The sequence below is a fragment of the Sinocyclocheilus rhinocerous genome, unplaced genomic scaffold (genome assembly GCF_001515625.1).
Source record: "Sinocyclocheilus rhinocerous isolate Xijiao unplaced genomic scaffold, SAMN03320098_v1.1 scaffold157, whole genome shotgun sequence".
In the NCBI taxonomy this organism is placed as follows: domain Eukaryota; kingdom Metazoa; phylum Chordata; class Actinopteri; order Cypriniformes; family Cyprinidae; genus Sinocyclocheilus; species Sinocyclocheilus rhinocerous.
The window spans coordinates 369,894-385,035 of NW_015665038.1; the positions used below are offsets into that span (position 1 = coordinate 369,894).

At 36.9% G+C, this 15,142-nt stretch overlaps 1 protein-coding gene across 1 annotated transcript in view; it reads right to left on the reverse strand.

The window, feature by feature from the left end:
• Window positions 1–6,665, reverse strand: part of LOC107731042 (cytospin-B-like) — an 82,112-nt gene extending 75,447 nt beyond the window's left edge. Inside the window, exons 1-3 of the mRNA XM_016542019.1 lie at window positions 6,579–6,665; window positions 4,801–4,995; window positions 3,425–3,560 (exon numbers count right to left, since the gene is read on the reverse strand). Coding sequence (XP_016397505.1) covers window positions 3,425–3,560; window positions 4,801–4,962 — 298 coding nt within the window. The 5' untranslated portion in view covers window positions 4,963–4,995; window positions 6,579–6,665. The remainder of the gene's footprint in view (window positions 1–3,424; window positions 3,561–4,800; window positions 4,996–6,578) is intronic.
• Window positions 6,666–15,142: the final 8,477 nt, after the last annotated feature.

A 15,142-nucleotide genomic window follows, 5' to 3' on the forward strand; every position in this document is an offset into this window, starting at 1 on the left:
GAAGGAAAGCGAGGAAAAGAGGGAAAATTCAAACGAACTAAAAACTAACATATAGCTTTACGCCGAATTGCCGCTGTTTGAAAGTGAAAGTAAAATGGGCACGCCGCTTTTACAAGCTATTTAAAAGCAAAGGAAAGCGAGGAAAAGAGGGAATGCCCCCACCCCCGCGGTGATACCGGTATTACCGGTGTTGTCACACATCGATTAACCGGTGGGAAAATTTCCTCACCGTTACAACTCTAATCCACAACACTGAGTCATACACTTAATACGTCTCACAGTGTCATAAGTAGAGGTCGACCGATATATCGGTTTTGCCGATTAATCGGAACCGATAGTTTTTTGCTGGAACTATCAGTTATCGACAAAAATCCATGCCGATAGTTTTCCGGGTTGCGTCCATTGCTGGAACGGCTGAGAAGGGTCTACGGTCGTTATAGTTTAGACACGTGATACTGCACGCTGAACAGAGCGGGAAACTTCAGACACGGATTTAAATGCAGCCGACAGAAAATCCTGCCGCGCCACAGAGCGCCATTCACATAGTTTTCCATTAAATTACATTATATTTGTCCCGAATTGTTGTTAATGCTTCATTTATAGAGCTATAATATAGATCGCGCTCTCTTTCCGTTTGCTCCGTTTTTTAAACACAGAACTTCAAGCTCATCTATGCCTCATTGTTCGTTCATTCTTGAAGTAAACTTGTGTCCGTTTGGTGATTAAATAAACTGTTTTAGACCGCTGCTCGAATTGAACGCGACGCGTCCGGAGTGTGTGTGATACCGGTGAGTTCTCCTAGACTCTGAGCTGCGCTTTTATTTTGATTAGATAAGCGCTATTACATCCAGACTAACTGTCCATATAAGCATCCAGTCTCTATATGGTAACTGATACAGCATCACAGAGCTTTGTGAAGTGTTGTGTACTGGAAACTGAATAAATTTGAGTGTTAATGAGAACGAATGACATGTGACCTTAAGCACATTGTTGTCCACTAACACATGCATGTTATTTATAGAAGAGCGACCATGTGCTTCTCACTTGATTTCACTTTGGAGATCTAACAGCAAAGGACAGCTTAATTTAAATATTGATGAGGCCCTGCTATGGCTGGCTAAGGTGATGAGTTGTCACATACTGTAGCAGTGGCTGATAAGGATTCTTACTGCTTGCCTCAAACTGTATTTCCAACACACTCGTATGGCAATTCGTATTCGCAATTTTATATTTTGACAAATTGGTGGCTAATTCATGTGAATCTTATTTTTGTACGATCTTACGTCCCACTAAGGGTTATGTGTAAGGATGGAAGTTCATCATTTTTTTTTTTCTAAAAATGACACTTTCCATAAGCATTCATATAAAATTGCCAACTCCAAAAGTAGTTACCTTTTATCATGAGATTAGGCTGATATTTCAGAGTGTTTATAGTGTGTGTTTCATTTTCATGATTTCTATTAACTACTTATTTTACTGCAATTAACTATTAAACATTCAGAAATATATAATATATTACAATAATACCAACAAAATGAATAAACCTTTGTTACCATTGGATAGCATTTTTCAACAGCTATTTTCTAGTGGCACTTGTTTAAATGCAAAATCTCAGATTTACATTAAGTGTCCAATTTAGATTCTTAAGGGCAGCTGATGTGCATCATGTTATTTAATAATGAAAGAAATGCTTATAAGAACAGCACACCAGATAGTCATGGTATTTCTTGGTTAGCAGCTAAGAGTTACTATATCATAAACCGTAAGAGAAAATATGAAAAATGACATGCTGACACCATGCCAAATGTATAGAAAACAGTTCTGATATTTTGCTAAAATAAATGCAGCTTTGATGAAAATAAGATACTTCTTTCAAAAACATAAAAAAATTAATAGCATAAATAAAAATATTTAAAACCAATCTCAAACTTTTAAACCATAATGTATTTCAGGTAAAGAATATGGGAATATTTTAAAAATGGTGGGCCACAGAAGATTCTTTTTATTCCACATAAATGTCATGAGGGTGATGTGAATAATGGCACAATGTCTTTACAAAATTCTATTCTATCTGTTCTGTTTTTCACATCCTTATTCATCTCACTAATTGAGCACATTAGCACCTCCTTTGCCTACAGATAAAACAACTAGGCGAGCATCACATGAAGTCAAAGAATTCTGCTACACCCTGACACTGGTATTGTACCACAGAGCCAATCCCGCAGAAGTGATGCAGCCAGGCAGCATTCCTGTTCAACACAATGTCTAGCTTGCATCTTTTTTTCCCATGTGTGGAATGTCGACAAAAGAAGAATTATTAATATCAGACTCCATCAATCCAGTCCAACAAGTTAAATATGCCATCGACCCAAACAATGTTCACAGAGAACACATGCATACATATGCACTCTACAAAAAGGCAATGCCTCATTTCACATTTCTCAAATACAATCCAATTAGAAGCAAATTAAACCCTGTTTAATGGTTCTGTTTCCATCATCCATTACTGGAGAGTAAATCATGTTATATTCCATATTATATCAGTTTTGGATTCTGTTCATTTCTTCTGAGAACACAAATCATCTATCTTATTCTTCTAGTACAGTTCAAGTCCAATGAGTGATCTTTTACACAAATATATAGTTAAATATTGAATTGCCATCACCTACACACAATAGAGGCTGTCCATAAACCAACTGATGCACTAAAAGCAAACTCAAAGAGTCAGAACTAATGCATCACAGAGCAGGAAATGAATCAAAGGGATCTTCATTATCATAGAACGTGTCCTGGTGCCCTCTAGAGGTGATCAGCTGCAGTCTCAAGAGCTGTGCAGTGATTTTATTCCAAGACATTAAAGGGATAGTTAGTTAAAAGTTCCTAAACAAAAATGAAACTTCTTTCATTATTTACTCATCCTCATGTTGTTTTAAACCTGTATGACTTTCTTTCTTCTTCAGATCATAAAAGTAGTTACAGTTTGGTTACAAACATTCTTTAAAAATAACAGATTCGGAACATGAGGGTTGAGTAAATGATGACAGAACTTCGTTCATTTTTGGGTGAACTATCCCTTTAATATTTTATGAAAATGATGGTGTCATATTGATGTCTATCATGTATCATCATGTTTGTCGAGTTTTAAACCGTTTTTTTCATCTACTGTGTAAATATCATTATTGTGAAAAATGGACATTTGAAATATAAAGTATTTCATCCAAACAATACTTACCAATTAAGAGATAAATTAAGAGGTTAAATATTATTAAATATTTAATAATTTTTTTTAAATAATATTTATTATTATTAAATAACTTAAAAATGAACAAAGTAATTGTTGAGAAGTTTTATGACTACACACTATTAGGAAATGAGTATGACTGCATGAGTTTTATAAGACTGTGTGTAAGATGTAAAATCCTACTTGAAGCGCTGCGTGGTCTGTTGTCTGAAAGTTCAGAGATGGCTCCTGTGGTGACGGTCTTCTTTATGCGGGACACTGAAGCCCATGAACCCTGAACAGGTTTAGCCAGAGCATCATCACTGCTTGCTCTTTTTATCTAAACACAAAAATATTAGCACCGTCAGTGAAACAGCTGAGAATCTCATTTCTGACTAAATATGATGATTAATACTTCGTCAAATGAAATTACAATGAGAGTTTTGTTACATTTAGTCCATGTCTATGCTTGTGAAAAGTTGATAAAATTACCTTTTAGCATCATTCATGCATTTAAAATGAACAGGTTTTTTTTTTTTTTTTGGTCTGGGAAAATTTATTAATATAGTACCTACTTCTGACCAGCAATAGCAATGGCAATGCAATTAAAACCCTTTTTGGACCAGATTGATTAACATTGATGACATTATTCTGGACTCAAAATTTAGCCAAAAGGTGACAAGTTTGCAGCTCTGCTAAATATTGATAAATGTCAAATATTGATATTAGGGATCTCCAGATCAGGTTTTTTGTGCCCCCAATCTGATCCGAGTCATGGAATTTTGAGCATCTGTCGATACTGAGTCCCAGTCCGATACTAGTATTTTTCTAGTGTTTACTGTACACGTCAAGTACATTAAAGTTATTAAAATCAATCCAATTTATACAGGGATGTGCAGAGAGTTCCCTTTCAGTTGGTCACTCTCGACGTCACGTCGGATGACCGACGAAATTGGGATCTCGCTTAGAGAGACCAATCTACTTCGAGTGTAAACTAAACGAGCCAATGGGGACCGGGGCTCAAATATAAAAAATAATATATGTAATATCTAAATTAAAAAAACAATTACTACAGTAATTACACACACATATTGATAGATAGATAGATAGATAGATATAAGTAAACTGTAAATAAATGGCTTTCGAGTGATTTATTACAGAAGTGTGCATCAAATACACTAAACACGAAAGCTCAAATGTGTGTGTGTGTGACACGCTAAAACAGACCTCATTGATTGTGGCGCATCATGCACACACATTTTAGCGTCTTTTCCTTTTAATGGCGGTTGGCAAACCTACTGCAATGTGCATACCGCCACCTGCTGCACGACAACGGGCTTAAGATAGCTGATACCAATCAGTTGAAAAAAGCTTAATGCTTAATCAATTTTAATTGGTCCTATGTACTGTACACATGTACATCTCTGAGCATCATATCTTGAAGTTCATTTAGTGTTTTCCACCACTTTTGTTCTGCATTCTGTTTGTTTTTTTTACACAGAAAGTGTGCTGTGTCAGTGTTCCATCACTCCCACTTCTCATCCATTCCAATGGCATATTAGATTAGTGTTACAGCTCACCTTGCTGAGTCGCAGATCAGAGGCAATGGTGCTGGACGATCTAGAGGTCTTCATCCCAATGTTGCTGGAGTATGTGCTTTGGGAGCTGTTGGTAGACAGCTTTGCACGCTCCGGGGCTCCCATCCTGGGCAGTGCCGCCTTGGCAGTGCCCCCTTTCAACATAGTCTTCTCGGTTCACAACTCTCACTACTTGTTCTGTGGAGAAAGCAAGAAGAGGAAGCAGAGGTTCAGATTTAGATGGTTGAGTTCAGATTATAGCACAGGAAATAGTTTAATCCTAATGGGATTGCTGAATACAAATATTTAAAACTATTTAAATTCAGCAGAATCAGAACACCCATCAATAGAACACACAAATTCTGTATTCTTGCATGTTTGTTTAAAAAATATTTTGGTTTACTTGGTAATAAAGCATTCATCTGTCAATAAGAGTGTATGCCAAGATAGGCGTCTGCTACCCAACCCAAGCCAGACCAAAAAAAAAAAGCTTTTTTTTTTGGTTATACCTTAGGGTTTGCATTGATTTGGTTATTATAAAACTATTAAAATATATTATTTTAATGCTATTATTAAATTACCATGTCTGTGGGAAATGTGTATCTGGGACTACTTGCTCACAGAGGAAAAATCAGAGAGTGATTTCAAGTTTGGTATTAAAATTTCACAGTACCGTTTAAATCAGATCGTGGTTTATTTATTTCCAGGATTCAATGTAGTGCTCTTTAAATCATTCAGAATTCTGCAAGTTTTCAATCCAGAAAAAGTGAAAAAGAGTAGCAAAGAAATCTGCAAGGAATAACCTTCCAGGAGGATGCAGGATCATTCAACTGATATCATCTTAAAGCAAGTAAAAGTGAGGCAATTTAGAAGGAGAGGGATGAGGAAGAGAGAGAGAACTTGAAAGAGACACAACCCAAAGATATATCTAAAGGTTCCTGTCACTAAACATGTCCTATTGTTAGTTAATCTAGTAATCAAATGCTCCTATCAGAGACCCAACATCTTCAGTTCAGAGTGCAGGTCTCACCCTATAAGATCTCTAAAACTATTAATGCACACAGACCGAGTGATTCAAAGTGAATGCGTAAATCTATTAGTGCACAAAGTAGAGGTAATGTGAGAGGAGTGGACAGGTGGCCATTGACTGAAAGAGACATGAGTGCTCTTCAAAACAGAGAAGGGAAGAGGGTGAGGAAGCTAATGTGTTCTGCAGAGAGCTGAGCATATACCCTTGTGGGCTGCTCTCATTGATTTAAGTGATGATGGGGTGCAAATGTACACAGGCCCAACCATTAACAACGTCCCAAGAGATATGTAATGAGAAATATACGAACAAGCAGAACCTTACCAGTGAGAAAGACTTCAGTTCACAAAAAATTCTCTTCTTCCTACACTTTGCTCCACCTTTCACTCTCTATATTCTTGTCTTCCCATTCACAAACAGCAAAAAATGGCCTAATATTCAAGTATAACTTGAACTCTTCAGCTCACTATAGGGTGTTATGAGTGTTACTTTAGTGACCTATGACTAATCAAATTGGTGTCTGATCTCTGACTCCTCAAATCTTAAAGGGGTCATATGATGCGATTTAAATTTTTCCTTTCTCTTTGGAGTGTTACAAGCTCTTGGTGCATAAAGAAGAATACACTACAAGACTTTATCAAATCTAAACAGATTTTCAAACACTAGACATCAGGAAAACTGGGCATCATACATTAAGCCACCGAGGATCATACACTATCAGACTTTCAAGTCGTTACAAACACAACAAACTCACAGAACTACACTCCTTGGTACTAGGAGATGAAAACAATATATCATCTAAAGTTGGTTCAAACTATCAAACATGTCTGATATCTTCCAAATAGACAGAATTGGATGTAAATCTACATCTACATCCACATCTCATTGTCACAGGTCAGGGTGTGTCGCCGGTTCTTCTCTGTTGTTTGTTTTGGTCCTGTCATTTTCTGCAGCAATCGCACAATCATGAGCTGGTCACCCACACCTGTCACTCGCTCCCTTTACCTTATTTATTCCCAGCTGTGTCTACCCCTTGTTGTCAGTTGATCACTATTCATGTTGTGTGGATTTTTCATGTTCTGAGCTCTCATTCACGTGTTTTTGCTTTTGTGATTTTACCTGCTTGTTACCCTGTGCTCAGGACCCCAGGATGAGGAGTTCACTCATCTACGAGTATCTCTGCAACGTGGAAGCAAGATGCTTTTACTTGCTGGACTTGGACTCGTTATTAGGTGTGTATGGAGCACACGGGGAGCTACCACTCAGAGGCACAACTTATTCACCTTGTCACATTGTTCACGTTTGCTCCTAAAGTTTTCTAATAAACTTTAACACATTTGTTCACTGCAATTGAGTCCTCCATTTGCCTGAAGCCTGACACTTATAGGTTCCAGGGTGACAAAAACCCTACATAACAAGCCACCTGAAAATAAAGCATCATTGCAAGTCTCACTGCCATTTTTTTTTTAGGTCAAAATGTTATTGTTGCATTAGTTATGTCTTGTGTATTTGCACCTTTGTATTGCAGCCAAAATTTCAGCCTAAGTGACTCAAAGGAAATTTAACGTTTATCCTTGCTGTCAATAGCCTACAAAAACTACATCAGCAGTTTGCAGCACAGGAGAGGTTAGCACGCTTCGCTCTAATAGCTTTCAAGCAGACCGTGACACTGGCACAGAACATGTACAGTTATCTAAAGATAATCTTCAGTTTGCCTATGAAAAACAGGTCGCTCGCTCATGATGCTGTCCCATATAAAGCGACCCAAATTGAAATCCACTATCCCAAAAGCAAGGAGAAAAAAGCAACCTAAACTTCTAAGAACAGGCTTTAAAAATGAACCTAGCAGTTATGTCATACATTTGACACCCTTCACCACTATTTTACAGACCATTCACTATGGAAAAATAAATGTCCTCTCCATATATTGCACATACAAAAATATGCTTTTGGTAACCAAATCGATTGATGAAATCTGTGACAATATCCAGTGCTACTGGGCAATATTACAAAAGAAAAAAAGCAAACTGCAGCCTCTATGGTTTGCAGCACAGCTATAGTGGGATATCGGTCAGCAAGGCATCCTAGTCTAGAAAACCATGCTGGGAATTTTCTAAACGAATGGCCTAAAAAACATGAGCATTTTACCACGCTCTAAAGCCTGTGCTTTTCATTTACAATGGTTCTCAGTCGCTTTGGTGCATTTCTCGAATCATCCTTAATATTTGCAATGAAGTATGTGCATTTCTCAAAACAATTCGTACAAACAGCACCACACAATGGATTAACTGCAAAAGCCTGTAAGCCTCTCAAAAGTAAGTATTTATGTCAATGAACATATTAGTGCCATCAGAATGAAAAGTCCTTGTGTCATTGTTCATAAACAAAATAGTCAAAATTCTAAGTCATGTCAATATAACAGTGCACTCTGTTAGGATTACCTGATGTAAACTATGGCAACAGTTGTATTTTAATTAATTAATGGCATATATGTATGCCATATATCCATTTCAAATGTACAAATGTACACATTACTGTATGTGGGATATTGATTGAAAGAGAATGGATAGAATTCACAGTTACACTTTACTAGTGGTCTGACAAAAAAAAAAAATTACATAGTTGTGATATAGAAAAGAAATATGGTCACAAAGGCAAAAATACAAAATTAGAAAGGCAAACACAGGAAACACTCCTTAGGCAGAACTTTGCTTTTGCATGCAGCACTGTATGAGGAATTGCAGTGCAGTCTGTCTACACCTCCTGACGTGCCAGTCTTTCGGCCCACAGATTCTCATCTACATCTACAAATATCTTTGCAACGTGGAATTGGAGTCAAGTGAACCATCTCACAACTTCATATGTGAATGAGGCTGGCTTCAACCTGACCAAAAGCAGAAGGAGTGATCGAAATGTCAGCGAAATGTCATGAGATGCATCTTTGAGGTATTTCAGACAACTGGTTTATCATTAGCTGATCTACATTCTCTTCATTAGTGAAAGTCAAGATTCACCTGCACAATTCATGGCGAATTTACAAAAAGTCTAATAGAAATGTGTAGAAAATGTGTTTGACAGTTTATGACAACTAGATCAACCATTTTGCCTAGATATTTTGGGGGGTAAGACTATTGCACAGAGAACTATATAATAAATTTTGAGCAACATGACGTTAGCAACTGATAATGTAGGAAACCTCAGACAAATGTACATAATCAATTGAATGAATGTACCAAAGCAATCACAACTTGTTCAAAAGAATGAGAAACTGCTTTTATGATGTGCACAATTGACTAGATGATGTGGAGGTTGAACAAGTAGTTTTGAGAATTTCATTTCTGATCTGAGAAATGCACCAAAGCGACTGAGAAAAACTGTAATTGAATATCTATTTTCTTCTATTTACTTGCATATTTTGACAAGGAATGAAGTGATGTACACTGTGCCGTGTTCTTGGAGAAAGACATCAGCAAATACCAACACTTTTCTCATAATCTGTGCCTGATGCAGACAGAGACAAATACCTGGGCTCTCCATTTAACACCTGCTTCTGCCTATCTTATAGACACAAACTATTCTTCTAACCGAGACAAATGAAAACTCTAAATGACTAAGAACTAAAGCTGTAAGCACTGAAGACACAAGAATACAGATAATCAGATGACCTTCTGAGACACCTCTTCTAGTGGTCGACCGATATTGGTTTTTTGACAGCCGATGCCGATATAAAGCCGATATAATTTTATTTATTTTAAATAATATTTAAGAAATTTTAAATCATTTGAAAAGGGATTAAAAAATAAATGTGTAAAATAAGCATACTTATACTTTACATGACAAAGTATTTTTCACAAATAAATAAATATTTAAAGGGGTCCTATTATGCTTTTTCACTTTTTTAATTTTAGTCAGTGTGTAGTGTGTATGTTTGGGCATAAAAAAGATCTGACGCTTCTCGTCCGGTGTGCGACCGCTTGAAACGCTGTTTTTTTTTTTCACCTCTGTGTCCAAACGTCTTTGTTTGGGCTTCCGAAAGCGGATGATGTCAGGAAACAGTGGTTGCAATTTATTTCTGTATTCAAAATTTTATATTTAAAACATTAATCTCCACATGAATTGCACTCATGCCACCTCTGAGCCTCATTGAACGTCTAAAATTGTACCTACAAGCCACTTTTGTGTTCTCCTGTGCACCCTCTGTAGTACAAATTAATTTTTCATTAATACTAATTTCATATGATTGGTAACTTATTTGTCTTATTCTACTTCTTATTATATATCTGATGCAGCCTGTCAGAACTCACCACTCTGTGGCCTAAAGCAGTCTCCGCCCACCGCTCATCTGATTTGTTGGGAGTCATGAGTCCGACCAATCAGTGCGGAATTCACTCTCACTCCGAAAGCGCTTGCTAACTGCAGCTGCTTCAGTGATCATGCGTCAGTTGTCTCTCAAAGGTAAGGCGGCAGCAGACGTTGCTTAAGTTGCAATAGATCCCAATCCACTAACGTTACACTGAAGATGCAAAACACCTCAATATTATCTATGATTTCCGCGATGCGGAAAACGTGGACGGAATCGCGGAATCCAGTCATATAAATGGAATTTACTGTATGACGCGGAATGTCACGGAATTTGTCAAAGTTTGGATGAATTAATCAGAAGTAGGTCAGTACACTTAAATAGAGTCGCAATATGGACTAGTATCTGTAAATATTAAGCCGCAAAAATACTATTTAAATATGAATCCAGCATGTTCTGCGTGTCTCTGTGTATGTAAATGGCACAGACGCGCGGTTTTGTTTTCTACACATACAAAGTGTGCGACGCTCGCGGTGATTTCAGCTTCTGTCGTATCACTATATGAGGACATAAATACATGAACAACATCTCCAGAACTGCTCTGACTCCCTCTAAGAGTCACTTCATGAGCATTTGACAGTTTCATTGGAGTAAAACTATCTTCATATCATTTACATAGACCTACAGAAACAAGTTCCTCATGGCAACCCGTCAAAATATAAGTCCGGGTTAGCTTAATGAAATGATCAGAAATATATTACTGTGGTGCAGTGATGTACTACTCAGGGATGAAAGTTTTCTTTTACGGTTTGTCAGTTGGAAAAAATGAGGGGAAAAGAAACATGTAGCACATTTGTTGTTGTTCTGCCGGTGTTCTGACGATTTGTTGGTAGCATAATCTGATAGGTAGCATTATTTGTCAGAACACCAGCACACCAAAAATCCTCCCCGCCACGGCTGCAGCTTCTCACTGACAACATAACGCCGCTCGCATCATTCACAGTCGGGTTATTAGCAGAGAACACAGAGCAGGTCTTGAATTTCAGGCGCAGGATTGCGGCTATTAATAATAATTCTACTCATTCCCGCAGGTTCCGCGCTTATAACACGATGACAGATGACGGAACTTATCATTTACACGTGCTTTTGAGTCTTGAGAACTCTCATTTTCTGTGCGCCCACAGATCGCGATAAGGAGAGTGACAGATTTTAATAATTATTCAAGGAGTTTGCAAATGTGATATTGATTTAATACAACAGTTCAATAAACACGTACTGCCTGATTTTGCTCTATTTCATCAACGAAAATAGTTCCAAATAAAGTAACAGCTCAGCCGCTGCGCATCTCTAAAAACACAGCGGTGTTTCATTCATGCATGAAAGTGCGTTTTTGAACGAATCTAGTGAGTCAGTGATTCATGATTACCCATTCATAAAGACAGTCACTTGCTTCATTCCTGAATGAATGAGCCGTTCAAACGAATCAATTGAATGAATGATTCAGTGATAAAATCCGTGATTTGCCGCACCTGCTGGCGGTTTCAGTTTCATTTTTAGGTATAATTGCAGTTATTTAAATTTAATATTTCTGTATTCAAAATTGTATTTAAAACATTAATCTCCACATGAATTTATGAATTTAATTGCACTCATGCCACCTCTGAGCCTCATTGAATGTCTGAAAATGTACCTACAAGCCACTTTTGTGTTCTTTTTGTGCCACCTCTGTAGTACAAATAAATTTTTCATTAATACTAATTTCACGATTGGTAACTTATTTGTCTTATTCTACTTATTATTATATAGTTTTAAACATAAATTTTAAAAAGCTTATAAACATATATTTTTGAATTTTACAGATGAAAATGATGCCATTGCAAAGGTCAAAAGAAAATGCCCCTGTAAATCACTTCACCTCATATTAGGAAGGCTAATTTTTGATCAGAATTTTTGATTATTGATCAGAAGGTGATCCTTAATTTGTTTTAAATTAAGGAGGAAGCGCTCTTGATTACAAGAAGAAAAACACTGCTCTTAAACTGGGTGTGTGACAGGTATGGCTGTGGAATGGGGTTTGGCCGAGGAAAAATTTTCAGTCAAAAGATTTTTTTTTTTGCTTTAACCCCTGACTACTACAACAATTATTACAACTTTTGTTTAAAAGAATAATCACACAATACGCTATTTCTTCCATGTTTTAATTTTAATGGTAAACCCTTTGTTTGCCAAAAAATAAAGATTTTAACTCTTTAAAATAAAGAGTTTACTGTGGGAGTACTAAACTTAACCAACACCAGGGAAGGCAGTTTTTGTCAGAGCCCTTGTTATTCTTAATTTTGACATTCATTTTTACACCAGACATATATATCGGTGCAAAATATCGGTTATCGGTCTACTGGATCTGTAATAATCGGTATCGGCATCTGCCTTGAAAAACACATATCGGTCGACCCCTACTGTTAACGACGACAGCGAACAAGGAGAATGTGAGCACTGTGTGCTCAGGCGCTGCCGCTCTCAGCGCCGTCAAAATAAAAGTCCCACCTCGAACGCATCGGCCAAACAGAAAAACTTAATAAATAAATAGAATTAAGAAATAAATAGAAATAGTTTTTAATTCAAAACCAGCGCGCTCACAAAAACACACAAGTGTTTGAAAGCGGGTGACTTCGAGCAGGTACAGAATTAGGTTAGTAGCAATCTATTCAACAACTCTAACAATTCTAAATTAATTTTAATCATTAATTTTACATCACGCAGTGAAAGCATGGGCTCTCAAGGTGTGTGTTTTTGTTTGGTTTTTGCAAAGTCAGTGACACACTCGGTGTCTATTTTCACATCGTTAAAATAAAAATGATGATATTACTGTAGAAGAGCAATCCCAAACCCCTACTTACAGGCATTCAAAAGTAGTTGTGTACTTCTACCGAGCATTTGCCATTGAAATGAATGGTAATGCTAATGGATAACTCATAATTAGGAAAAATGTATATTATAAATGTATAATATCAGCATGCTAAATGCTAAATTTAGGGTGAGTTAAACTGTTTTTCTCATCACAGATGAATTCCTCCTACTGTACTTGAGGAGGAATGTGAGGATGATGATGCAGTATAACCAACTTCCTGTTAGTGAGCTAATAAGGAAGAGATAGAGGAAGCTCATAATGACTCAAGAGTTCTCAGTTTCAGCTGTTAATGACGCATGGTCTCAAGCCACAATACAAAAAGGCTAACGATTTTGTACTGGCCACTGCTAATTTCAGAAAGGATTACATGGTCCTTCCTTTTCAACAAAATATAACATGCTATTTCAAAAAAAAAAAATTTTTTTAAAGACAAGAAAAAACCTGCATAAACATTTTCTTTTCAGATGAGGGTGAGGCAGACCCAAATCCTTCTGGTTTGAGGTAGAGTAGAGTGTGCTTTGTTATCACTGTGAAACCGGTCATGTTTAGGCGTTGAGAGGATGAAGAAGCTAAATATCAGGCAGCTTCATCACATCCTCTCAAAATTTATTCTGGCCTCAGCTAGAGTCTTAAAATAAATCAACAGCATTTCAACAAAAGGGAACATTAAAAAGTGGCATAACAGTACAGATTAGTTCCGTAAATGCAACATTTGAAGACATGAAACTAAAAACAGGGAACTTGAGGTATCCAACTTAAATGAAAGCTGTTGCCTTAAATGGCCTCTGCTCTCTTGAACATAAGCGCATACACACACACACCCACAAATATGTAAGTGCTCCCATTATAGCACCAGTACCAGTAGCTACTTCTACTATGTTGTCAGGAAAACACAGACATTCACAGGGAGAAGGTGAATGAGAGGGGACAAATAAAGAAGAGGAAGAGATTTAAGAGATGTCAAGAAGATTAAAGATTATCGAAAAAGAGATAAATCTCCCTGCAGCCATTAGTAGTGTTTTCAAACAGTAGAGCATTAGCCCCACCGGTGCAGCATTTACTTACAGACTGAAGTCTATTAACAGTGTGATCACAAGGGTATCAAACCATTCCCAGAGTCCCAGCTAAATCACAGTAAGCAGCTTTCAGCATCTATGACGCTATTGTTGTTGCCCATGTGTAAATGACTACTGACTGTACCCACAATCATGTAACCCGCTAAAAAAAGAAAGTGTTGTAACCTGCTGAAAAAGCCCTTTTACAGGAGTTGAAAGATTGACTGCCTGTAAATTGCAACTGGACAAATTCTGTTTTAACTACAGTATGTGATCTGTTGTCAGACAATAAAATACATTTTAATCTAACTGCTAGAAATTATGACAATATGCAGTGTGTAGTTTAGGCCTTTAGTCAGTGGTTCTCATCCTGGGGTCCACTAGGGGGTCTCAGAGAACTTACAAGGTGTCCACAGGATGACTTTCAATTATTGAAGTTAATATATTATTATCAATAATATTAATATTAATTTATTATTAAGAAATTTTTAAATCTACAGAACTACTGGATGAAATATCTTACCTTATATATTTGACCTTTGAGTCAAAAATGTTGAGCACTGGCAATATACAGCATATAAATAAATATGTTTGTTTGAGCAGGCCAATATTACAACATTGGCTCAAAAAACTTTACCTGTTTTATCTAAACAGTGCAAGATAAGGTGTTAAAGAAACATACAATCATTACTTACAGTCCGTGATTATGTTTGGAGCTGTTAGTGGTGCAGAAATTACAAAGGGCACATCAGAAAATAAATGCAAAGTATCGTGTAAAAGAAAACGTGCAAAGTATCCATGTGACGCAGCTGACACAGAATAGCATACACTGTTTACGTTCAGTCGATATTCTCCAAAATGGCACCAGGGTGACGCGGAGGAGACGAATTGTTAAATAAAGTCGTTATTTTTGTTTTCTTTGCGTACAAAAAGTATTCTTGTAGCTTCGTAAAATTACGGTTGAACTCCTGATGTCACATGGATTATTTTACCGATCCTACGTTTCTGGACTTGGGAACATTTCAGTTGTGTTGCTGTCTATGCAGGGTCAGACA